The sequence below is a fragment of the Desmodus rotundus genome, chromosome 5, assembly GCF_022682495.2.
Source record: "Desmodus rotundus isolate HL8 chromosome 5, HLdesRot8A.1, whole genome shotgun sequence".
NCBI lineage: Eukaryota > Metazoa > Chordata > Mammalia > Chiroptera > Phyllostomidae > Desmodus > Desmodus rotundus.
The window spans coordinates 4,100,409-4,126,498 of record NC_071391.1 but is presented as its reverse complement, the minus strand read 5'-3'; the positions used below and the strand labels follow the sequence as shown (position 1 = coordinate 4,126,498).

General features: G+C 52.3%; 1 protein-coding gene and 2 long non-coding RNA genes across 6 annotated transcripts in view; 2 read left to right on the top strand and 1 right to left on the bottom strand.

The window, feature by feature from the left end:
• The first annotated feature begins 313 nt into the window (after positions 1 to 313).
• SSH3 (slingshot protein phosphatase 3) lies at positions 314 to 7,971 on the top strand. Of its 2 annotated transcripts, none has more exons than XM_024574391.4 (14): positions 314 to 594; positions 1,052 to 1,089; positions 1,652 to 1,886; positions 2,815 to 2,933; positions 3,013 to 3,084; positions 3,403 to 3,468; positions 3,580 to 3,768; positions 3,853 to 3,946; positions 4,174 to 4,302; positions 4,384 to 4,430; positions 5,081 to 5,227; positions 5,431 to 5,631; positions 5,730 to 6,006; positions 6,997 to 7,971. In XM_024574391.4, the coding sequence occupies exons 1-14, from the start codon at positions 529 to 531 to the stop codon at positions 7,267 to 7,269; spliced, it is 1,953 nt and encodes a 650-aa protein (XP_024430159.2). In that variant the 5' UTR covers positions 314 to 528; the 3' UTR covers positions 7,270 to 7,971. The 2 variants fall into 2 exon arrangements, with proteins under 2 accessions (XP_024430159.2, XP_053781325.1); XM_053925350.2 differs by having other exon boundaries at positions 1,049 to 1,089.
• Positions 3,928 to 12,874, bottom strand: LOC123478081 (uncharacterized). Its single transcript, XR_006653200.3, has 3 exons — positions 12,515 to 12,874; positions 7,977 to 8,070; positions 3,928 to 4,131 (listed from the first exon to the last, which is right to left on the bottom strand). It is a non-coding gene; the product is annotated as an uncharacterized lncRNA (long non-coding RNA).
• Positions 12,875 to 13,004: 130 nt separating this feature from the next.
• LOC128780930 (uncharacterized) overlaps positions 13,005 to 26,090 on the top strand; it is a 37,967-nt gene continuing 24,881 nt past the window's right edge. Inside the window, exons 1-4 of one of the 3 annotated variants that reach the window (XR_008426866.1) lie at positions 13,005 to 13,317; positions 15,795 to 15,942; positions 17,148 to 17,188; positions 17,540 to 19,827. This is a non-coding gene — a long non-coding RNA (uncharacterized lncRNA). Of the gene's footprint in view, positions 13,318 to 15,794; positions 15,943 to 17,147; positions 19,828 to 26,090 lie in introns of those variants that run through there. The other 2 variants (XR_008426864.1, XR_008426865.1) reach the window with 2 other exon arrangements.

The window sequence follows — 26,090 nt, the reverse complement described above, 5'->3', positions numbered from 1 at the left end:
TCGTGCCGACAGTTGCAAGCACCAACCAGCATGGAAAAATACGTTTGCGGTACTTAAGAGCCACTCTGATTCTCAGACCTGTGTTCCCGGCCCCTCTTTCCGTCGGCCCAACCTCCGCTGGGTGATAGACCCGCTGCGGCCCAAAGCGGAGCCCAGGTGACCTAACTGGGCGTGGCAGGAACGGAGGTGTTTCCTGGGAGGAGGGACCGAACCTTCCGGCCCCTTCCCTGCAGGTCGAGGGGCTCCGCACCTGCGCCCCGCCCCCGACTCCGCCCCCAACCTGTTTGCTGTGTGGGGGCGAGGCGGGTAGAATCCTAGGAGACGCGAGGGGCGGGGCGGCGGCTGCTTAGTGCCGGCTACGCTGGCCGGGCTGGACGAGCGTCTGGCCCTTTAAGGGCCGCCCCCAAGGAGGTGCCAGGCCCTGGTGGCTCCCGTCTCTCCTTCCTGGTCCTGCAGGGCAGGGACTGTCCTGTGGCTGTGGGAGGGCTCTGTGCCCAGTGCCAGCCCGGTTGTCTCCCACCTGACCCCATGGCTCTGGTCACAGTGAGCCGCTCTCCCCCGGCCAGCGGCTACTCCACGCCTGTGGGGCCCCCGGTGAGTTTGCCATGGTGCTGCCCACGTAGTTGGCGGCCAGCTGGGCCCGGGGGAGCGCGCCCCGCCTACGCACAACCACCCCTCGAGGCTGCGGGTGTGGGGAGGTGGACCCCAGGTTTTAGGCTGTAGGGGATTGGGGGCGGGGAGGGGGCTCGAGGCTCCCAGGAACTTTGACCAAGGCAAGACCATGAGCGCTGACCGCCAAAGCAGCCAGCAGAGGCCCTGTCCCTTTCTGGCCCAGACCTGTGCCAAACCCTAGTATCCCGCCCACCTTTATCCCCCTGCTGCCCTACCTGGACTTGGGTCCCAGCTCCCCCAGCGCCTCTGGGGGGAGTAGACTGGGGTGAGAAGGGTAACTGACGCCTTTTCTGGTTCACTCCCCACAAGGGTGGGCGGGGCGGCAATTCCTTCCACCCCGCACCCCCCAACTCTGTCCTGGGGCCAACTTTCCCAGCAGGACCAGGCCTCCAAGCGCAGAAGCCGGCTCCAGCGAAGGTGAGCATCTCCCTGAAACCTCCATCTAGCCGCCAGACCTGGCCCCTGCCCTCATGGAGGGCTTGGCTGTCAGCCAAAGCCAACTGCCACATACATGGGGCGATGTTGCCAGTGGGCATGGCCGGCAGCTCTGGCCTGGCTGCCTTTGCTTTCATTTTCCTGCTGATCAGATGGGGTTCCTTTAGCCCCTCTCCTAGACCCTGGCTCAGGCCAGTGGTCACAAGCCAAAGAGCAGGATGGGGCCACAGGGCCAGAGGACTCCTGGGTCCCCGTCAAGTTTACAGTATCTTCTGAGTTTGGTAGGTGGCAGGGGAAAGGGAGCGACATGCAGTCCCCTCAGACAAGAGTGGATGAACTGGGGTGCTCGAGAGCCTCCAGGACAGTGCCTCTCGAAGTGTGGAGGCCACACCACTGGGCACTGGTCGGAAATTCACTTTCTCAGGCCTCCACACTCCGTACCTGCTAACCCAATGCAGGTGGGGCCCAACACCTGTTTTAATGGGCCCTGTCCAGGGGATTCTGATGCACCCCTGTCCTAAGGATTTCCCCGCTGCCCTGGCAGGCAGAGCTTTGCAGTGCTCCATGGGGCCGTCCTGGGACTGCAGGACAGAGGGGACAATGGAGATGCAGCCGAGCCTAGCCCCCAGCCGCAGGAGGAGGAACCCTTGGGTGAAGAGCAGCTCCACAGGGACCAGACAGACAGTGGGCATGGGCCCCAGAGTCCCCAGAAGCAGGAGCAGAGTCAGCATCTTCATCTCATGGTGGAGCTGCTGAGACCGCAGGATGACATCCGCCTGGTGAGGGGCCCTCCAGAGACCTCAGAGGGGGAAGAGAGCCACCCCTGGGGTGGGGGGAGGAGAGGTCCAAATGGAGCCAGTGTGTGTGTCTTTGGGGAGCATTGGTTGAGGGAAGGGAGCACCCTTGAGAGTGAGGGGGTTACCCCAACCCTGGCAACCATGCTAGAGTTGTTCTAACAGGGTGAGGGCATCTTCAGGTCTCTGAAGGGCTGGGGAAGGACGAGGAGGTTTGTTCTGAGCCCTGGGGAGGGGGGCCCAGTTAGGCCCAGGAACCAGGGTTGCAGGGGGCTGGGTTTCTGTGCAACCGCAGCAAGACCTTCCTGACCATGTGAGTTGCCCATAAACAGACTGGCGCTCGGGGGCCTGCTGAGCACCCACCAGGAACGAGTGTGTGGGAGGGGCCGAGTGGGCTGGGGCACAGGGGGAGTGGGAGGGCTAGTTCCCAGCTACCTGTGGGACATCTCACTGCAGCAGAACGGGAAAAAGAAGGCACAGTTAGTCTTTCCTGAAGCTGAGTTAATTCCACAGTAACACCATCTTTTATTGTGAGATTGTGTTCTTAGTATTTCTTTGGTGAGAAACATTTCTGGAATGAAATGATGGTAAGGGCAAGTGAAAGGGTTATTTTAAACCTCCTTCCTGGGCTGAAATAAAAAATGGGCAGTCTTTATTAGACTTCTTCCTTTTTTTCCACACACACACACCCTTTAAGAAAAATATTCTAAAACATTTTGTGGTACCATGAAATCCAAAAGTTGGGAATCACTGGAATGTAACCACGGAGCTGGTATCTGGGAAGAAGGGGATGGGCATGGAGGGAGCAGGCAGCACCCTCTGTTCCTGGCTCGGTGTGTGTCAGGTGGGGGTGGGGGCGCAGGGCCCTCTGAGCCACTGTGACCCTGGGCCTCTCTCTCCCCACCTTCCCCAGGCAGTCCAGCTGGAGGCAGCTCGGCCTCCCCGGCTCCGCTACCTGCTGGTAGTTTCCACAAGAGAACATGTGAGCCAGGATGAGACGGTGCTCCTGGGAGTGGACTTCCCTGATAGCAGGTGGGAGCAGGGAGAGGAGGGGGCGCGGCAAGGAAGTGAAGTGCTGGGGGACAATGGCTTTTCCTCTGTGTCCTGCCAGCTCCCCCAGCTGCACGCTGGGCCTGGTCTTGCCTCTCTGGAGTGACACACAGGTGTACCTAGATGGAGACGGGTAAGAGGTGGTAACCGGAGCGAGGAGGGGCCGGAGGGTGTAACGTATGGGATGGGGGCGGGGAACTGGGGAGCTGCTGCAGAATGTCAGGCTGGGTGTCTGGGGCCTGGGCCTGCTCTCAGCTCTACTTCAGATTTGCTGTGATCTTGGGCAAGTCACTTAACTTCTCTGAGCTTCAGCTACCCCATATTTGGCACAAGGGCTTATTTTGAAGCTCAAATGATTACATATTTTGAGGGCCAGCCTAGTGGGTGGGCCTCTTAAAGGCTCTGTCCCAGGGCCTGGAGTGGGGTCCCACCCCTGCCTGGTCTCCCTCAGGGGCTTCAGTGTGACGTCTGGTGGGCAGAGCCGAATCTTCAAGCCAATCTCCATCCGGACCATGTGGTGAGAGCTGGGGCGGTCCAACCTCGGGCCGGTCTCTCTTCAGAGGTGGCTGCAGGGCCCGGGTGGGAGCATCAGGGAGGGCAGTGTGACCCAGCCCATCCTCTGTCCCAGGGCCACGCTCCAGGTATTGCACCAGGCATGTGAGGCGGCTCTAGGCAGTGGTCTTGTGCCAGGCGGCAGTGCCCTCACCTGGGCCAGCCACTACCAGGACAGACTGAGCTCTGACCAGAGCTGTCTCAATGAGTGGATGACCATGGCCGACCTGGAGTCTCTGCGGCCTCCCAGCGCTGAGCCTGGCAGGTCAGTGTAGGGAGGGGAGGAAAAGGGGGGGGTGCCATGGCAGAGTAGGGAAGGGGCCCGTAGACTGATTGGCTTGGCTCCCAGGTCTTCAGAACAGGAGCAGATGGAGCAGGCGATTCGGGCTGAGCTGTGGAAGGTGCTGGACACCAGTGACCTGGAGAGCATCACCTCCAAAGAGGTAGGCAGAGGGCCGGGCCAGGGCGGAGCTGGGCCTGGACAGGGCGGGGGGACCCTCCATCTGGGGGCCAAGAGTCTTCCTCTCTGTGGAGCCTTCCCACCTAGCTTTCCTCCTCTCCGAGTCAATCCCGGATGCTTGGCCTCAGCTCCTTGGTCTAGATGGGATGGCTGCTGTCCTCAGAAGCCCTGGAGGGAAGGGTGAGGCATCAGTCTCCTTCCTGCCTGCAGATCCGCCAGGCCTTGGAGCTACGCCTGGGCCACCCTCTCCAACAGTACCGCGACTTCATCGATAACCAGATGCTGCTGCTTATGGCTCAGCAAGACCGGGCCTCCCGCATCTTCCCCCACCTCTACCTGGTGAGCTGCAGGGTGAGGGGTGGGAGGTAAGGACCACATAGCTGGGGCAGAGGGAGACCGGTGCTCTCTGCCTGTCCACAGGGCTCGGAGTGGAATGCAGCAAATCTGGAGGAGCTGCAGAGAAACAGGTAGGGTCCTGAGCCCCCTCAGAACTGCCCACCTTCTGTCAGCCCCATGCTTGGCCACTCCTTCAGGCGCCACCTGGTCAGAAACCCCCAGACTCCCTTTGGCAGCTGCCAACTCAGCTTCCAACTCTGGCCCTGGGGCCCTTCCTCCCCTCAGCACGGACTTGGGCCAGAACAGCCACTGTGCTGGCCTGCTGGCAGCTCCCTGGCCCACTCTCCTCCCTCCCCACGCTGTAAAAGGCAGGTGGAGGTGCCCCTCTCCAGGGGCCCCTGGCTGCCTGCTCCCATGCATTTCTGTCATTTGTCCACCATGGGCTAGTGGGAAACCTGTTAGGGGCCCTGTCACCCAGCTGCTGCAGCCCCATCCAGTCTCAGCTGCGCTCAGAAATTGCTCTCAAGCTGACTTCTGAGACTATCAGAAGGCTCAGTGCTGCAGGCCACCCTAGCAGCCACCTGGACTGGAGGGGAAACAAGCACAGTGGGCGAAGCAGTCGGCTCAGGGTCAGAGTCTTCTCCTCCCCCCAGCCCTGTGCCGTCCCCCACTGGACTCAGAACCAAGAACTAAACAGAAACACCCAGGTCCGCCAGGTCTGCTGGCCAGTGGGCCAGGGGCACCTGGCCACGTCAGCCTGGCCTCACACTCCCTGCTGCAGGGTCAGCCACATCTTGAACATGGCCCGGGAGATCGACAACTTCTACCCTGAGCGTTTCACCTACCACAACGTGCGCCTCTGGGATGAGGAGTCAGCCCAGCTGCTGCCTCACTGGAAGGAGACACACAGCTTTGTGGAGGCCGCGAGGTCAGGCTGTCCCCACCCCAACTGCCTGCCCCACCCCAGGGTCAAGAGCTCCCATGCCCTCCTCCTGGCTGCTCTGGCCCTCAGGATCCTTCCTTCCTTCCCTGGTTTGGAAATGAGTCTGCTGCCTGCCCTGCCCTCACACTTCAGGGGCCCTCACAGAGAGGGAGCAGGGAAGGGGGGCTGACCGTGTCCCGCATCCACAGAGCACAGGGCACCCGAGTGCTAGTCCACTGCAAGATGGGCGTCAGCCGCTCAGCAGCCACAGTGGTAGCTTATGCCATGAAGCAGTACGGCTGGAGCCTGGAGCAGGCTCTGCGCCACGTGCAGGAGCTCCGGCCCATCGCCCGCCCCAACCCTGGCTTCCTGCGCCAGCTGCAGACCTACCAGGGCATCCTGACTGCCAGGTACAGAGTGGAGGGCAAGGGGGAGACCAGTGGTGGAGGTGGCTGCTGGGGATGGCTACTGGGTCCCTCAGAGCTGACTCAGGGCCACCTTCTCACAGCCGGCAGAGCCATGTCTGGGAGCAGAAAGTGGGTGGGGCCTCCCCAGAGGAGTCCCTGGCCCCCGAGGTCTCTACACCACCGTTCCCACCTCTTCCGCCAGAACCAGGGGGCAGTGGGGAGGTGATGGCTGTGGGGTTGGAGGAGAGCCAGGCATCCGCAAAAGAAGAGCCTGGGCCAAGGCCCCGCATCAACCTCCGTGGGGTCATGAGGTCCATCAGCCTCCTGGAGCCCCCCCCAGAGCTGGAGAGTGCCTCAGAGGCTGGTGACCTGCCAGAGGTGAGGCTGGGGCTAAGGGGGGAACCTAGGCTGAGGGGGGGTCGGGTCCAGCAGGAGAATGGGGCAGGTGGCAGGAGGATGAAGAAAGACCAGGACTGGTGCTCAGCTTTCAGTCCTAAGCAAGGGGCGCCTGAGTGGGGGGGACCACACCCTAGGCAGCTCCCTTTGGTCTCCTCTAGCAGCAGAGCAGACCTAATGAGGGCAAGTGAGCACTGCCTTCCGTGGGAGCTGGAGAGCAATTGTGGGACCAGGGGCACCCGGGGGACTCCCTGGGAGCCAGCCCCAGGCTGGAGGCTGCAGGCAGCTGTCAGCCTGACAGAAGGATTTGCTCCCTAAGGGACAGGGCTGCCCCGCCATGCAAAAGCATCCTGCCCAGGCCAGGAGCTAGACCACTGACTGCTGACCCTCGATGGGGGCAGATGAAATGATCTCGGCAGCCCCTCCCAAATCTGAGAGGCAACACGTTAAGGGGGAGGTGCAGAGGGGTTATAGCACCAATGCACCCAGAACCCTGGCTGGCCAGGGGGATGGAGGGCTCATCTCACAGAGGAAGGGGACGTTTGGGAGAGCCTCCCTGGAGGGGTTGGCACTGGGTGGGGAAGGATGGGGAAGGATGGATGGTCGGTGGATGGGTGTGTGTGCTCTTAAAGGCAGGGTGTCCTCACTGCACACCCAGCTCAGGGCCCGGAACCTGGAAGGTATTTCTCAATTGACTGTCCAAAGGCAGAGGGTTTGAGAGGAGGAGATGAGGGCCTCAGTGGCATGGCAGGTGCAGGGGAGCTGAGGAGGCTCCTGGGCCAGAAAGAAGCTGTAGACAGGTGAGGGCTGAGACTCGAGGGCACTGGGGTTAGGATGTTGTCTTCCCTCCTAGGGAAATGTGACTCATGAGTAGCTCAGTTTTTTGGTACTCAGTCAACAAACAGTCTGCACTTGCCCTTTTCCAGGCCCTGTGCTCCATGACCTGTCTTCCTTATACTCTCACCCTTCCAGGTTTTCTCTTCAAACGAATCTTCAGAGAAGGACCCTCCTGAGCCCTTCCCTCAGCTTTCAAAGGCTGAGGGAGGCCTGCAGGTCCACAAGGGGTCTTGGCCTGCCCTGAAGTCTCACCAGTCTGTGGTTGCCCTCAACAGCGCCGCCCTGGTGGCCAGCCGGACCCGGGCCTTCCAGGAGCAGGAGGAGGCTGGCCGTTCCTCCACACCCAGGGTCAGGAAGGTGGTGAGGCAGGCCAGCGTGGATGGCAGTGGGGAGGAGGGCGAGGCCTGAGCTCCCACACATGTCCATGCCCTCTTAGACACAGACAGAGGTGCCTGAGCACAGCCCCCAGGATGGGATGAGTGCCCTCACTCGTGTCATCCCGTCTGCACCCCTCTTAGCTCCTCCCCAGGAGGTCCGGGCCCTGCCACTAGAGCCTCAGCTCCCGCAGCCTGAAGTCTCAGACCCGTGTCCACCTGTCCAAGGGCTCAAGACTGAAATTGGGGATATGGTAGAGACTGAAGGTGCTCTGGGGGCATTCTCAACTGCTGCCCGAGACACTTGCAGCCACAGAATAAAACAGTTTCCCAGTACCCCCTCATGCTCCCTCCCTCACCCACGCCTGTCTGCCTCACCCTGGGGCTCTCTAGGCCAGAGAACCAGTGGCCCCTAAAGGCCTAGGGTAACCTCTGTCCTCAGCCCCCAGTCCTGGGAGGCTCTGAGGGACAGAGAGCTGGGCCCTCTGATGGGGTGGGCAGGTCGACCTCCTTCACATACCCTACAGCTGGCTGGGGTCTCTGCTGCTGCCCCCGCCAACCCCCACCCACATCACACCCCTCCACGACGAGGCCCTGTGACACAGGGCACGGCCGAGAGAGCCTTCTTTTTGTTCTTCATGGCCTCTGACCAGTTTTCATAGTCTTAACAGTATCTGGCTTTGTACTCAGAAATAAAAGACATTTTCATATTATTTTCAATTTTATGATAAAGCCACTTACCCGTCAGTCCAGTTCTTCCGTGGTCGCACAAGGAGTTTGGCCTCTCTTTACCCCTTCCAGGCTCCTCACAATTCGCAGGTGTCTCGAGACAGGCCTGTTTCAGGTGGGGTGGAAGGAAGAAAAGGAAAAGGGGGAGGCCAGTGTTGTCTCTCTAATCTCGGAGGGCAGGGCCTGGGTGGATAGTAACTGCCCACGCCCCTTCAGGTGGGTCGGGGCTTGGGGGGAACAGGTGTACACTGGGCAGCAGGTGCTTGGCTCGGTTGGGACAGCTGAAGGGAGTTACCTGGAAGGTAGTGGCACCAAATATTTTCATTGATGGAGACCTCATACCCGGTTTTAAGAATGAGTCTCTCACCCACCCCCTGGTGCTCTGACCCTCGAGCTCCCAGGGGCAGGAGACTTGGGTTCTAACCCCGACTTTATGGCTTACAAGTTACTTCACCTTGAGTCTGTTTCTTTCTCTAAAACAAAAGGCTTTGTTTTAGACCAAAAACCCTTAGGCACCCCTCCCACTTTGACATTACATGCTGTTCTGCATTGATAGAATTCAGCCTCAACGTGCTCTCCAGAAGAATCATCATTTCTACCTGCAGTTGGCATGCCTAGGGTCACAAGGGGGTGGGCGACAGAGAAGCTAGTTCTGATTCTTGATCCACTTGGCTGGTCCACCCTGCTGAGCAAACACTGAGGGCTGCCTGCCACCTACAGCCAGCTAGGACCCCCACCCAGACTGCCCTTTCAGTAACCTAGGCTGCTGCTGGGGCAGGCGGGGGTGACAGGAGCGAGGCCAAGGCAGGGTCCAGGTATGAACTCAGAGCTGTGGGGCCCCTAGCATCTGTGGACTACTCTTGAGAAGTAAAGTTCAGCATGTGGGGGAATGAAAACTAGAAACTTCATCAAAAATGCAAATGACTAAGAACTAATGTATATACAAACTCACATATTGCTAAAGGGGAAAAAATTGTTTTTTAAAAAAGATATAAAATGAAAAGTGTCTTCCTCAGATTCTGTCCCCCAATTCTTCACAGGCAACCATTGTTACCAGCTTCCTGAGGCCCCCTAAAAACATTCCATGCTTATGAGATCAAATATATTTGTGTATTTTTAAATATATAAATTATGGACTTCTGGTCAAGATGGCAGTGTAGGCAGACATGGCTCATCTCTTTGCACAACCACAACAAAATTACAACTAAAATATTGCTCTGGCTGGTGTGGCTCAGTGGATGGAGCACTGGCCTGTGAACCAAAAGGCTGCCAGTTTGATTTCCAGTCAGGGCACACGCCTGGGTTGCGGGCCAGGTTCCCAGTAGGGGCTGTGTGAGAGGCAACCACACATGGATGTTTCTCTCATCCTGCTTCTCCCTCCCTTCCCCTCTGTCTAAAAATAAATATATAAAATCTTTTAAGAAAGTTACAACTAAAATATAGAACCATCACTCAGAACCATCAGAAATCAGTTGAATGGAAGTCTGACAACTATGGAACTAAAAAAACCACATCCATCCAGACTGAGCCAGTGGGCTGGTGCCATATCTGAGGCTCCATCAACCTGGCAAACACTCTGACCTGCCTTGAAGAGCCTGAGACTCTGCCCCACCTAAATTACTGGCCCACCCAAGCTGCTTTTCCTTGTGAATGGCTGGTTTTGGCTCATGCTTCATAACTTCCTAATTCCTATCAAACAAGCAACAGCTGCCCTCAGTGAGCCCCAGGCCCAGCAATAGCAGCAGCCAGCTTAGATTCACAGTCCCTTCTTTGAATATTTATTGCCAGTTTATGGCTTTGCCTGGGAATCTTGAAGCCCAGCACATGTAGCAGCCACCTCAGATTGCTTTATACCTCTGGCAGGGTGCCCCAGCGAAAAACACAGGTGGAGGCTGACCTTGGCCTGCACCAACCAGGAAATTCCAGGGCCTGCCCACCCAGTGGACAGCTACAGACCACAACGGAGCACCACCACCCTGTCCCCTGCACAGCTGATCCTCCACAGAGGGCAGAGGTTGGTGGCCAGTGGTCACAGCCAGTCCTTGCAGCCGACTAGCCTGGGTAAATCCCACCCATTGACCTGCCAACAGCAACCAAGGCTCAACTACAAGAGGAGGGTGTACTCAGCCCACACGAAGGACACACCTCGAGTACCCAGCTTGGGTGATAGGGGAGGTTGTGCCACTGGGCCCTCCAGGACACCCACTACATTAGACCACACAACCAAGACATGGAGTCAAAGCAGCTCTACCTAATACATAGAAACAAACACAGGGAAGCTGCCAAAACGAGGAGACAAACATGGCCCGAATGAAAGAATAGAGCAAAACTCTAGAAAAAGAGCTAAACAAAATGGAGATAAGCAATCTATCAGATGCAGAGTTCAAAACACTGGTTATAAGGATGCTCAAGGAACTCAGTGAGGACCTCAACAGCATAAAAAAAGATCCAGTCAGAAATGAAGGATGCACTAATTGAAATAAAGAACAATTTACAGTGAAACAACAGTAGAGTGGATGAGACTAAGAATCAAATCAATGATTTAGAACATAAGGAACCAAAAAACAACCAATCAGAACAACAAGAAAAAAGAATCAAAAAAAAAAATGAAGATAGTATAAGCAGCATCTGGGACAACTTCAAGAGGTCCAACAGCACATTACAGGGGCGCCAGAAGGAGAAGAAAAAGAGCAAGAAATTGGAAATCTATTTGAAAAAATAAAGAAAACTTCCCTAATTTGTGGGAGGAAATAGACAAGCAAGTCTAGGAAGCACAGAGTCCCAAACAAGATGGATGCAAATAGGCTCACCCCAAGACACATCATAATGAAAATGCCAAAGGTTAAAGATAAGGAGAGAATCTTAAAAGCAGCAAGAGAAAAGAAGTTAGTTACCTACACGGGAGTTCCCATAAGAATGTCAGCTGATTTCTTAAACTTTGCAGGGACTGGCAATAAATATTCAAAGTTATGAAAAGCAAGGACCTACAGCCAAGATTGCTCCACCCAGCAAGCTATTATTTAGAATCGAAGGGCCAATAAAGAGCTTCCCAGACAAGAAAACGCTAAAGGAGTTCATTACCACCAAGCCATTGTTATATGAAATGTTAAAGGGACTTATTTAAGAAAAAGAAGATCAAAACTATGAACAATAAATGACAAAAACAAAACAAAACAAAACAAAAAAACGTGTCTATCAACAATTGATTCTAAAAAACAGCCCTGGCTGGTGTGGCTCAGTGGATTGAGCACTGGCCTGTGAACCAAGGGGTCGCCAGTTTGATTCCCGGTCAGGGCACTTGCCTGGGCTGCAGGCCAGGTCCCCTGTTGGGGGCGCACAAGAGGCAACCACACATTGATGTTTCTCTCCCTCTCCTTCTCCTTCCCTCCCTGTCTCTCTAAAAATAAATAAATAAAATCTTCTAAAAAATGAAAATAAATTAAAAAACACACTAAGCAAACAAGAAGAACAGAGACAGAATTAAGGATACAGAGAGCATTTTGATGGTTACCGGATGAGAGGGGGTGGGGAAGAATGGGTGAAGAGGTGAGAGGATTAAGAAGTACAAATAGGCAGTTATGGAATAGCCATGGGGATGTGAAGTACAGTGTAGGAAATGGAGTAGCCACAGAACTTATATGAACAACCCATGGACATGAACAATGGTGGGGGGATTGCCTGAGGGACGGGGCGGGGGGGGGTTGCTGGGTGGAGAGGGGCAAGGGGGAAAAATCAAGACAATTGTAATAAAATATAATTAATATAAAAATAAATTATAACGTTAACATACCATTCTGCTTTTTGAAAACATTTTAATATCACGGAGTTGCACACGAGTACAAAAAGCTCTGCCGTATTTTTCTTTTTAAGAATAAAAAGCATTTATTTGAACAAAAGGAGCTGCTGCTCTGCCTTATTTTAAAAAAATAACCGCACGTTCTATTTCACTGAATCCATCCCTTACTGCGGTGGTCATCTACTGATGAACATTTAGGTTGTTGTTGGTGTGGTTTTTTCCCCACTCCAGGTAAGTGCCCTTTTATAAACTTTCTTGTGTGCACATGGCCACTAAATCTGTAGGACACACCTATTTCTAGAACTGCTGAAGCAAAGGCTCTGTGCATTTTTCATTTTGAAAGGCATTGCCTAACTTCCTTCCAAGAAGTTGCACCAAAATACAGCGACTGGGAATGGCTGTTTCTGTCCATAGAGGACCGACCAGCCTACACATCAATGTCATCTCATTGGAACCTTACAACACCCCCAGGGAGAAAGGGCAGGCGTTACAACGACCACGGTTTCAGAGAGAAGGAAACAGAGGCCCGGAGAAGTAACCGAGTCTCTGGCCGACCCTAGAATCAGATCCTAGGTTTCTAGGTCTCAGTCCAGAGATCTAACGCGGGAGGGAGAGGGCCGCTGCGGGCAGTCAAGACACTGAGTTCGCAGTTCTGCCCAAGGCAGGCCGGGAGTCTGGAAGCCTTGGGAGCTCCCGGGAGGAGGTGGGGGGAGGATCTGGATGACCCCTGCTCACGTCCCCATTCAACTCCCACCTGACAAAGGAGCCTCTCACGAGCAGGAGCGGTCGCCCAGCCTGACTTGAACACTCGTGCGACGGGGAGCTCGCGCCCCTCGGGCGGTCGCTCCCACCTTCAGAACCTCCTCCCTACGTCGGGCTCGGCTCTGCCTGGGCTGGGACGGGCCCAGAAGCAGGGCGGCCCCTCGTCGGGACAAGTTTCAGAAAGGCAAAAGTGAACGCGCCTAAGAGACCGCGCCCCCGTCTCTGCCCCCGGCATCCCAGACAGCGCAGAGCCGCGGCTGCCAAGAGAAACTACTTTTCGGGCCTCCGCGGCCTCTCCTACGCCGGCGGCGCCCGGGCGGGGCGAACCCGGCGACTGTGAACCGACCGCGACGCTTGGGCGCCATCTTGCGTCAGTTCCTCTCGCCACCGAGTGACAGCCCGGAAACCACACTTCCCAGAGTGCCTGGCGCGCCCGCGCAGGCGCCTAGAGCCTCCTCCGGTTTCCATGGGAACCTCGCCCTTCAGAGTTTGACCGTGGAGCGCCAAACTGTCGCTTCCCGTCGGGTGCCCTGGCGCTGGGACGGGGTCGGCAGCCGGTTGGCGGGGAAAAGTAGGGGACTTGAGGGGAGGAGGCCAGACGGCCTTGCCTCCCGGGACCGGCGCTCCCCAAGTCTCCTCAGCGTCCCAGTGTCCGCGTGCTCCTGGGGCCTCCGCGCTCCCAGGCGAAAGGGCCTGGCTGGGTGAAGTCAATGTCTGTCTCTGGTCCGCGCAGCCCCGCCCGCTCCGCGCCAGCTTCTCGTCACCCCTGGCGGAGGGCCCGCGCGCCGCCGACAGGTACCCCCGGGGCGCGGGCGGGGCGCGGGCCGAGCGCGGCAGGTGGACGTGCAAGTAGCGCCGGGTACGGCAGCGAGCGCGCCCGGGGTGGGGTCCGGCGCTGCCTCTGCGGGGTCCGGGACTCGGAGCTCAGCCTTGTGGGCGTCAGGTCTCCTTCTTGTAAAATGGGGCTTGGGCTGGAATTCTAGTGCACGCTTTGATTCCGTTGCACAGTGGCTCTGGGTGACCCGAGGGACAAGCTCCTCCATCGCTCTGAGCCCAAGTTTCCTTCCCTCCAAAGAAAGGAGGTTGAAGCCGCTGATCCCTAAGGCCTCTGCTAGCGGCTGTGGCAGCGCTGTCCCCTACCACACGCCACGTTCAAGGAGAAAGGGAACTGCATGGGTTGGGCTAGAATCTCAGCTCAGGGTCTAATCAGAGGAACGTGGGTATGTGACTTTGGGCAAAGTTATTATATCTCTTGAGCTTCTCCTTCCTTATTTGCAAAACTGGGGGGATTAATAGTACCACCTCAGGGTTTTGGAAACTAAAGGAGACAATTCATATATAAGTTTAGCCAGAGGATTGTACATGGCAAGCAGCATCCCAAGTCCAGCCATCATTTCCGATACTTAAAAAAAAAAAATGTTCCTTAGCCATTACGAGACTTTTTGCTAATTTTTGGAGCCATTTCTTTTTATCCTGGGCCAGTCCATTTTTCTAGGCAGGATGCTTTTGTAGACCGGTGCTGATGGGGAAGCCTGTGTCTTCCTCCCCAAGGCCAGACGCTCCTGGCTGGGGCATCTCCTCCCTTCGTCTGTAGCAGCACCCAGGGAGGGTGCCAAGCCCCACACCAGTAGTGCAGAAGATATTGTACTTTCCCTTCCTTAACATTCACAGAGGACGGCAGCACTTACGTATTGTGATGCAGAAACAGCCGAATACGGAACGATCATCTCTATGTACTGTTATAACAATCTTATATAAGACTGGATACACACGGTTGAAAGCAATACACGAGAATCCTATGCTACTGGCCCGTAGCTCAAGTTTTGTATTAATTGGGAAAATCCTAACAAAGAGTTTTAAATTAGTTAATAAAATGTGTGTGGGTTTTTTTTTTTTAAATCTGGGAACTACCAGTAGCTCCACAAACAAGCCTTCACGCATCCAACAGGCCTCCTTATGTGGACGTCTGAGTGTTTTTGAGCGCCTCTTATGTCCCTGGTACTGTGTAGGGTACTCCGAGGGATGCAAAGATGTGAGGCAATCTTTGCACTGAGAAACATACAGTCTGGTAGAGAAGACCCACTATGCATCCGAACACATCTAATACAAGTACTTCTCATGATGTGCCTGCCGGGAGACAGGGGCAAGTAATTGTGCTGTGAGCACTCAGAGGCAGGAGGGAACGCTGCTCTGTGGCTATGTAATGAGAGCGTCAAGGAGGAGACAGCATTTGAGCCAGGCCTTGAAGGATGCAGAAAGTGTGGACATGCCAAGAAGTAGGGGAAAGATATCCTGGGCACCCTCCCCACAGCCCCAAGACCCAGCGGAGAAATGTCTGTAGCACTGACTATGCGGAGAGCTCCTAAAAGGCAGGGACTGGGTTCTGGCCAGTATGTTATTTCAGCTCAGCGCATGGGTGGCACACAGTAAATATCAGTGCAGAAAGAGGGGTTACAGATTTCCTGCGGAGAGGAACTGAGATGTGGTCTCTGAGTTACCCTGAGGCCCTTCTGTTAGGCTCACACACCCTCTTACAGCCACTCTTCTCAGGGAAGAATGTGAACAGACAGATGATTATGGGGTAAGGGCCACATTGTTGGCATATTTAGTGCGGTACCAGCCAACTGGGAGCAGAGTGAAGGAGTAGGAGGGTTTGTGAGCCTTTTTTCCTGGAAGTGAAACACAAGGGGAGGAAACTGCGGCACAGGGTCACGAAGCAGTTTTGACAACCAGTGATGGATATTTCTTTGGCTCTTGTGGCATTTGTGTCTTTTCTTGGCCTTTCTTTTTCTGTGGCTCACTCCTCTCCAGAGACGATTTCTCCAATCTGTGACCCACCTGGAGTGGGAAACTATGTTCACCATGCCAACAGATCGCCAAGACCTGCTGCAAAGGAACGAAGTTGGCTTTAGCAGGACCATCTTCAGGCTGACTTCCGGGCCCTGGCCTTCTTCCAGCCCTGCCTATGGCTGAACCTGTGCCAGGAGCCAGTACTGAAACAGGCCACTCAGAGCAGATGTCCAATGACCTGGAGAGCAGAGAAGTGCCTTAGGCCATGGGGTAGAGATGTCACTTGAGGAGGGCAAAGCAGAGAAGATTGAAAGGAGAATATCTTGAGGACAGAGAAAACCCTCCTAAGTCCTATTTAGACTTCTCTCCTATTTAGGATCGCAGAGGGTACAGGGTTTTGAGAACGAGGAATCTGGGGAGAGGTTAAGTGGGTACAACCAAAGAAGGGATGGGGCACTACTGACTGCCAGTTTCGTCCCTAGGTGTGGGATGATGCAGGACTTCTGGGAACCATAAAAGCTCTCTATCCTGGTGCTGCAACCCAAGGTGAGCTGTCACGTCATCTTCCCCTGGAGCTGCCCTTCCTCTTCGTCCTGCCTCTCCAGTTCGCTCCCACTCTGCTGACTGCCGGTAAGTGCCCGCCAGGCGTGTCAAGATCCCCTGCAGCTCGGTGCCACGGGAGGCCTTAGTAACTCTAGAGAAGAGGTTACTGCAGCTCAGTGCCCACCATGGAGGCCTGCTTCAGGCCACTTCGGGGGCATGATGATTCTTTACAAGTTACAACAGCCAGAAAGTCTTGTATTACAACTTTTGCTTTTCCATCTGAGAGATCTGAGTTCTCAGGTTGTAAGTCAAAGAGCATTGAGACCCGTGATTTTTCCATTGCTTCAGTTGTCCCTGAAGGGGTTCACTGCCTATTGGAGAGGCCGCAGTCCTAGACTAACCTGAAGTGAGACCAAGGCTCTCCTTCTTTCCCTTTTCAGCCAGAATTTCCTGTCCATTTTCCTCAATTCTCCAGCCCAGCCCAGCTTCTCTCTGTCATAAGACATATTTAACTAGAGTCTCTCACTCTCCAGGACTTGCTGGACCTGTGTGTTCCCATGGCAGCAGGTCCCATCAGAGAGTAGGTGCTCCTCCCCTTGCTCTGCCAGGTTTGTCTGCTCCCAGGCAGTCACCCTAGGTAGCTGGGATGCTTTGGGGGATTCTGTATATGGGCTAGAGAACCAAGAATACAAAAGCTATTCTCCCACTGGGTAGGGAGGCAAGTTGGCAAAATTTGCCCAGTGGGATACCCTGGCCTGGGGAGTAATGCCCCCGCCCCACTGACACCCCTGGCAGCAGCTCAGTGAGCCTCAGAGGTAAAGGTGGGGAGGTGGGTGTGGCAGAGACTGGCATGCAGGACAAGCCTAGACTAAAGCAAGGCCCCACATGTTGGCCTAACTCAAGCTAGATGTGACTGTGGAGGTGGGCAACAGGCTGAGTGAAGGGGGATGCTCCTGAAGGCTGGGGTGAGGAGACAGAAATGATTGTGATTTTCGTGCATTCTCTTGACATGGCCTGAGAGGGCTTGGAGCTGGGCAGGTGTGTCTCCCCAGGCAGCACACACTGCTGCGCAGCTCATCCCTTGGTCTGGCAGACAGATCCCCATCCGATGAAGGCCTCAAAAGACCTTCTCCACAGCTTCCACTCTCACTGTTGAGTCAGCTAGATTCCTCCTCCAGCCCTGGCCACAACCTGGTTATCTCAGGGTCCCAAATGTTCCTGTGCTAGGCTGAACTTTGCCTCGTAACAATGTCTGCACTTCTGCCAACCTCGAGCTCTTATTTTCTACACAGAAATGGGAAACTGGAAGAGGGAGGCAGAGTGCCGTGACCAAGTGAGTGGTTTGGGGCAACAGATGGAATTATTCTGGGGTCAGTGGGATGCCTGAGCTGGCAAGCAGAGATCCCCACCCCAGGACCGCTGACTGTCCCATGTGGAGGGTGGGGCTGGTGAGAACATGGCCAGATGCTCTCCCTGTTGCCAGATCTGCTGCAGGCAGTCCCTGCTGCCCTACCCACCGTCCTGCTGCAGCCCCCCGCCCCCCCTCAGCCCTGCTGTTTTATCAGTTCCCCCTCCCTCCGCCCTCACCTACCCGCAGATGAGCTGCTTAGGAGTGCCCATCTTGGCCTGCATACTGCAGGACTGGTGCTCCTGGGCAGATACCTCTGATTCCTCTCTTACAAAGGAAAAAGGACTCAGATAAGAGAGGAGGTTATGGCAAGAAGACAGAACTACATGCAGGCGAAGTGGACAGGAACCAGATTGATGGGACATTACTGAAGAAGGACTGGAGGTACCAGTTAGCTCTAAGGGCCTTCTGATCCCTGGGATGGGTTGTGGGGCCAGGTGAGGCTGGTCTGATGGAGAAGCTGTCCTTGGAAAGAGAACTCTGCTTCTAATTGCACACCTGTTTGACAGGCTGAGGGCCTGTTAAGGATCCATTTGACGGGAAGGCTGGGACAAAACTAAACCCATTCTTCTTCCTTACAATTTGTTTTTCTGAGTCTTGAGCTGAAAACTAGCCCCTCCTGCTGACTTCCCCATTTCCTCTATTCTTCTACACCCAGGTGTAAGCCTCAGGGTGATAATTCCCATTTAGCACATTTAATTAATTACCAAATTCTGCCAGTCCTGCACAAAACCAGTTGCCTTTTATTCCTGCTTTCTCTGCCCAGCCCAAGCCCTTGCCCCTGTGCCTCCCAGCTACTTACATGCATTAGTCTGTCTCTAGAACATCAGGACTAGAGTAATCTTTTTGGGTATTTCATCATTTTACATGTTGCTCTCATGTTTATTGCCTTCTGTGGGGCTCCCATTGCCTGCCAAGCGCAGTGCAGACTCTGTTCTTCTGTTCGGGGACTTTCCCGATCTGGCGCCAGCTGGCCTTTCTGGCTGCATCACACAGGGCGTCCTAGTGCTCACCTTTCACTCAAGTCAAGCCAGACTGCTGACTGTTCCTTGAAAACACTTTTCCCACCACCTCGCCTTTTTGCTCATATACTGCTCTCTCTATCAGCGGGAAGGAGGGTGGGGGGATCCCCTCTGACATTTATTTATTCCTTTAAAAATTTTGTTGAGTACTTTCTTTTCATTTTGAAAAAATTCAGAGCTACAAAAGTCGAAAGGATAGTACAGTGAATACATATACACTCTATATATAGAATCACCAGTTGTTAGTCTTTTGCCACATTTCTCTCTTTTTCTGAACCCATTGAAAATAAGAGGTAGGCATTAAGACACTTCACCCCTAAGTTTTTTGGCCCATTTCTGTTAATAAGGACATTGACCTATGTAACCACAATATACTTCCTTTGAAAAAATTGTGGTAAAATACACATAACATAAAATGTACTATTTTAGTCATTTCAGGTGTATAATTGTGGCATTGAACACACTCAGTGTTGTGCAACCATCACCACTGTCTATTTCCAGGACTTCATCACCGTAAATAGAAACTCTGTATCAATTAAACGTCCCATCCCCCCGATAACCTTTATTCTACTTTTCTGTCTGTATTGTTTTCTCTATTCCAGGGACTTTATATAAGTGGAATCATACAAAATTCGTCCTTTTGTTTCTGGCTTATTTCACTTAGCATAATGTCTTCAAGGTTCACCCATGTTCATATATGTAGCGTGTATCAGAATTTCATTCTTTTCAAGGCTAAATAATACTCCATTGTAGGTGTATGTGACCTTGCATTTAGCCATTCTTCTGTTGATAGACCACTTGGGTTGTTTGCACCTTTGCTATTGCGAATAACACTGCTGTGAATGTGGGTATAGAAGCCTCTGTTTGAGTGCCTGCCTTCAGTTCTTCTGGATACGCACCTAAAAGTGGAACGGCTGGATCATATAAGTCTATGTTTAACTTTTGAGGCACCACCAAACTATTTTCCATAGCAACCAAGAAATTTCACAGTGATGCAATATTATTATCTGGACTACAGGCCATAATTACATTTCTCCAAATATCCCTAAATTTTCCATTACAGCTTCTTACAAAAATTTGATTCAGGATCCAATCGGGGATCACAGGCTGTATTTGGTTGTTATGTCTCTTAGTTCTTCTTTAATCTAGAGTAGTCCTGCCTTTTTGTTTTTCATGCCCCTGACATTTTTGAAGAACCCCAGCTAGTTGTGTTGTAAAACATATCTCCATTTGGATTTGTTTGAATATTTCCTCACAATTAGATTTAGGTTAAATCTTTTGTAAGAATATTACATTACAGCCCTGGCTGGTGTGGCTGAATGGATTGAGCACCAGAGCCTGCAAACCAAAGGGTTGCCGGTTTGATTCCCGATCAGGGCACATGCCTGGGTTGTGGGCCAGGTCCCCAGTTGGGGGTGTGTGAGAGGCAACCGATTGATGTTTCTCTCCCTCTCTTTCTCCTTCCCGTCTCTTGTCTCTAAAAACAAATAAAATCTTTAAAAAAAATAATATTATGTTACGTGACACATTCTTTCTTTTGCATTACTTTAGCCATTTAATATTGCTTTATCCCATTATTGTTGATACTGCATTTGTGTACTTGTTTAAAGTGGTATCTTCTAGATCTCTCCATTGTCAAGAAACCCTTTTCCCTTTATAGTCATAAGTAATCTGTTGGGTGATAAATCGAGACCTTGTGAATACGCTGTCTTCAACAATCTGTCAGTTGTTAGTTTCGGCATCAAATAATGACCTTTGCCTAAATTATTTATGTCATTCTTTCTACACTTAGCTTGCATTTAATATAATAAGCTATTATCTTCAGTAAAGAATTTTCCCGTGTTCCCTTTTCAGTATCACTATAGATTAATGTATTCTTTTTTTTATTCAGTGTGTTATAAGCCATTGCCATCATTATTGTTTTCAATGCTCAGATTTTCTTACATTTGTCCAGTGAGAGCTCCTTCCAGCTGGCCCCAGGTCCTTCTGTCATGTCCCTATTAGTCTTTGAGCACCTTGTCGCACGGCATAATGTTCCAGCTGCACCTAGGATTTGCCCTGTCCTAAGTATGGGGTCAGCCATTTGTCCAAAGGTCTCTAGTTTCTTTCATGTGGGGAAAGGACATTTGGAAACTGAGGTCCAGGTTCTAGGTTTACTTGTTGCTACTAGGGTTTTATTGCTTCTAGGCTTTGTCAATGAGCAGAGAATGAATTTTTTTAAATCATTAGATTCTAGGACTCTGCTTTTGACCATGTCAAGCCTTCCCGTTATGAACAACTGTAAAACTGGGAGATATATGTACGTCAACTATTATAAGGCTCTGAACAGTGAGCAAAACTGTGAATACTGAGAGAAGGAAAACACTTGAGGTGAGCCCTCGAACTGTGGCCTGGGGCCAGTTTGCTGACCACAGCACAGAGGTGGAGCCCATGCAGAGCACAGCAGCTCTCCTGAGCTGATAAGACAGAGATCATAGCAGACGGCTGCTGAAGCAGCTACTTTCAGGGCAGGGTGGCAGGGGGGTGGCAGCTGTGCAGAGGGCAGATGCCCGGAAGTCCGTAAGTGGGTTCTCTGTGGGTCCTTAGCTGAAAGTTGGGCTGCATGTATGTAGGGGAGACTCTGTAAGACCTGGCAGAGAGTTGCTGCTGCGGGTTTGGGAGTGGAATGGAGATACTGGAGACTGCACCGTGCTGGGATGATCTGAGTTCTGTCCTAGCCAGAGTGGAAATACTTCACCGATACTCTGGGCATTGGGCTGAGAAACCAGAAAGGCCATGACCTAGAGCAGGGGTTGGCAAACTATACCCCACGAAATCTTGCCCATGGCTGCCTACTATTTGTTTACGTATTGCCAATGGCTGATTTCACACTACAGTGACAGAGCGGAGGAGTTGTGAAAGGGAATCTTTGGTGTAAATTTCTAAAAGTGGGATTGCTGGGCCGAAGGGTAAATGCGATGTCTTAATAGTGTGACCAAATTCCGCCCCCCACTCCCTAGAGGCTCCTGTGTGTTTCGCCAGGTCTTCACAACATACACCGTCCAATGTTTTAGCTTTTGCCGATCACATTTAGAGTGAAGAGTAGACTGAACGCCCTTCTAGACTGGGCACCTGAGCTGTTTGTTCCTCATACTATTCACTCGGTCGTGTGGCCTGTATGTACTTGATGAAGTAATAAAGGAATGAACTGGTTGGACTTACACTAGACTCTTATGAACCCTGTTGCCATGACAAGTTACCTCTTGTCGCAGTGCCAGGTGCCTGGCGGAGACCTTGTAGAAGGATTGGGCCTTCTAGAGAGCTGTTCTGGACCTTCCTACTGCCGGGACCTCCATAAGGACGGGTAGAAGACCCTTCTCTCCCAGTGGGATGCAATGAAACAAGAACAACATCGTGAGTCCAGGGGCTTCCCCAAAGCCCCTGCGGTACCTGACACGAAACCCTTTTTACCCTAGTGGGGTTGATTCTGTTATTGTTAGCATTTGTTAAATACATTAACGTGCACATGGGAAGACTTTTTTCTTACTGATTGATCAATTAAATAGGTAATATAGTTACATAGTTCAAAATTCGAACCTTTTGGAAACCCTTTTTCCCCACGTAACTATGTATTTTAGAGATCATCTTATCTGTACCTATACAGAAGGGGCTTCCTTGAACTTCTTCACAGTACAGTATCCATCGTGCACCACGTACTGACTCCTGATCAATGGACATTTAGGCTGCTTATAGTCTTTGCTATTGCAAACAGTGCTGTAATCCGTAATCTCGTGTATGTTGTTGTACACATACAAGTGTATGTATAGGATAAATTTCTAGATGTTGACTGAAAGGGGCACCTGCATTTCGATAAACAATGCCAAACTGATGTTCTGGGAATCGCACTAGTGTGTGCCTCATCACTGTGTGGCTATAGTAGCAGGAGCCCGAGCAGCCATGGTTCAGAAAGCCTGTCGAGAAGAGGGCAGGGTGGCCCTGTGCTCACGGGATATGATGGTCGTGTCTGCTCTGCATCTGAGAGGCCCTCGAAGGAGCGCTCAGCTGACCGGCCCTGTGGGGCACAGGCTTCGCAACAGGAAGTGAAAAGGAGCCTGCTTGCTTCTGAAGCAGACTGCTTTGATGCCTTCCTTGCTGAGAAGGTTCTAGGAAAAGATGGTTTCTGCTACCAAGGCCAAACAACCCCCAGGAGAACTGACTTAGATAGAGACCAAATTTCACTCAAGTTTACGACTGGCCTTCAAAATTGGTACCTCAATGGTTCTCACGGGTTGGACAAGACCAACAGACCAAACAGTAGGTGTGAGTGAAGTGGGAGGGTTCTGTTAGCTTACTGACAGTTGAGTACTTACTGTGTAGCTGGCCCCGCACAGGTACACACAGACATGGATAAAATGTTCTCCAGCAGTGGAGGCAATGACATGCATTGTTGTAGCAATGCGGTGGGCAATAATAGAATACAAACAGGTTACCAGAGGGAGAAAATGAATCCCTAACTCTTCTTAGGGAAGGCAGCGCAGAGGGAGACAGCATGAAATCAAGGGTAGGACTTGCAGGACTAGGAGCCGCCAGAACCTCCAGGTGAGGTGATGGAGGCATCCACCCCAGAGGAAGTTTCTAGGAAATGTCTTTGCCTTCAAGAAACAAAGGACCAAAGGAGGACTCAAGAAGGACTCAGCACTCGACACATGGTCCAACATCACTTGTCCACCTTGTGGAAACCCCCTCTTGTCTTTAAACACTCAGCTAAAGGGCTGTCTTCAGGAAGTCTGAGTTCCCTTCCTTTGTTTACTTGAGTTTCTTGGTAAATTAGCTCCTCTAAGCCTTCACACTACTACTGAGTTTGTGTGGGTTTGAGGGTGAGTACATGTTGCCACACCTGAGTCAATAAAGAATGAATCAGTACGGCCCTCGTTGATGGGTGTGGCCCTGGTAGTTAGTTACCATGACAGCTGGGGATGCCAGAGAGAACTACAAAACGGGGACAGAATTAGGAGATGGAGACACCATAGGATTATTCCTTATGATATATATTTTTCGACATCTTGGCAGCGTCACACCGCCCATGAGCACTTGTGAAGTTCTTAGGAACCTCCCAGACACTGCTCTCCCTTGCCTCTTCTGCCACTCTGACAACTCCCCTCTCAACCGCAGGCCTTCCACTCAAGGCCATTTTTGGTCCTGACTGAGCACCCTCTCCCTCTCTCTCTTCCGTCTCTCAGAGAACTCATCCATGCTCATGGGCTCCAGTGTCAGTTCTAAGCAAGTAATTTCCCTCTATCCCCTGAATACCACATTCTCTCCTGACCTCGCTGCTAGACTTGACCTCTAGGTTTCCATGGCCAACTAGATGTTTCCATTTGGGTGTCCTGTCGACATCTCAAAGTAAACATGCCTGAAATTGAGCCTCCCAGTTTCCATTTCTCTGCCTATGGCATCAGTATTCTCTCACCCACCCAAGTTCAAGACCTGAGTCATGTTTGACGCCTCCTCCCCATTCTTCCTTTCCCAAACGCGAGTCTTGCCAACTTTCTTTGCACATCTCTTTAGCTTTTTGTCTTTTCCATTCTGTCTGCTAATCCAGGACCCCAGTACCCATGTCTTGAATACTTAATGGCTTCCCATTTGGTCTTCCTGCCTGAAGTTTCTTCCCCCTTCCCTTTTAGTCTTTCATACTTGGTCAGAAACATTCTCTAGAATGATTTTTTTTTTATCTTCTCTCTCTCCTGCTCAAAAACCTTCAAGAGTTCTCATCACCATAGACAAGTCCAAACTCCTCAGGCCCAAGACCCTGTGTCTGATCCCAGCCCGCCTCACTGGCATCGTCCCTCATGATATGAGTGGAGGCTCTGAAGCCTGACTCTTGTCACTTAAATGCTTTGTAACCCTGGGTAAGTTCTTAACCCCTCTGCTTCTGAATTTCTTCTTTAAAATCACTTTATAAAAATTTTATAATCATTTCTAGGGTTGCTGTGAGGATTAAAGGCATTTAGAACAGTGCTGGATGCATAAGCACTGAAATGCTAGTTTTTACTGTGCTGATTTTCATAGAGCGTGTGCTGCAGTCCGCACCCCTCTCCCCTGGGTGTACACATCCTAGTTGCCTTTGCTCAGCCCACTCCTTCAGTCTAGAGTGCTCTTCTCTGCTAGCTAACTCTTACTCACCCTTCAAGGGCCACTTATCACCCATCTCCTTCCGGTAAACACTTGTATGGGGCTTTCTGCCACATTGCTCAGCCTGGGCTGGGTGGTGGTGAACATGTCAGGGTATATGAAGCCAGCCATAGGCCACATGTGGCGCATCTTCCTGGAGGCTTCATTTTACTTGATAAGTAAGTTTATTCATTTTTATGTCCACGTGTATCATGGAATAGAATGCAAAATTAACCGAAGGTTTTTAAGATCAAACACACAACTACTAAGAATATTCAGAGTGGAGGTGTCTTGGGCCACCCCCCAGCTCTAGTGGGTAGTGTGTGGTCACTCTGCTGCAGACAGGTCCGGCAAGCAGGGACGCGGGGAGTCACAGGGGCTGGGCGCGGGTGAGGTAAGGCAGAGGTAGTGCCAGGGCAGCCCAGGTGGCAGTCCTTGCGCTCAAGGCCTCTACAGCAGGGGTCCCTTTAACAGGTGATGCTCTTGAGAATTCGTGTCTATACCACGCCTACTTGCCCCACGGTAGCACTCATACTACATTGTTTTTTCAGCTTTCTATGTGGGTAGGTCTGATGTCTGCAACACCTTCCTAAGCACCTGCGGCACAGGTGCGGGTGGCAGTGCAGGTGCAGCGTAATGGAGTGGGAAGACAGACCTGGGTGTGAATTGGGCCCTGGGTTTTACTGATGACCAAGTCACTTTTCCCCTCAGCCTCAGTTTCCTCATCTGTGAAACATGAGTAATCTTACCTAATGAGATTGTCCTAAGGAGTCAACTAGATAAACCATGTGCCGCATTCAGCACAGCAGACGACACGGATGGCACTTAGTAAACATCAGATCCGTCCTAGCCGTGCCTGGCTCTCAGCAAACATCTGATTCTCGAATGTTCCCTCTCCCAACTGCATCCCGCATCTTCGGCCTCCCTTCCTATCACAGTGGATGTTCCTATCTAAGGTCATCTTCTTCCTGGCTCTTCCCACCTCCACAAAGACCTCATTCACATAACTGCCTCCTCAGCTTCCCTCCCTATTGGCTCACTCTGTTTACCATGTAATTATGCTGTACTTACTAAAACAAAAGACAAAACACAACAATAAATTAAAAACCCTCCTTTGGTCCCAAATCCCCTTCTAGTTACCACTCTATTTCTCTGCTGCCTTTATAGTCAGAAGGTCCTGAAAGTTGGCATGCTCCCTGTTCACACTTCTGCCATTCGCTCTGAGCCCACCCCAGGCACACTCCTAACCCCGCACTTCAGGAACTTGCTTATCTCCAGTGACCTCTGCATTGCAAGTGCAGCGTGCTGTTCTCAGGCTTCTTTTACTGTGAGACCTGAAAACACCTGCCCAGGCCTCCCAGGCCCTAATTTCTCCTTATTTTCCTCCAGTCTTGCAACTCCTCAGCTTGGTTTGCTGCATGCTCTGTTCTCCCTCCCCTGTAAGCGTGGACGGTCCCAGGGCTGTCTTTCGGCCACTTCTTGTCTCTGTCTGTACTCACTTAGGTAATCTCATTCACACTCATGGCTTTAAATGTCATTTGAAAGATGCCTAAACTTATGTCTCAAATCCATAGCTTTCCCCAGAACTCCAGACTTGCATATCCACTGCCTGCTCCCATCCCTGCTTGGATGTGTCACAGATGTCAAATCCAAAC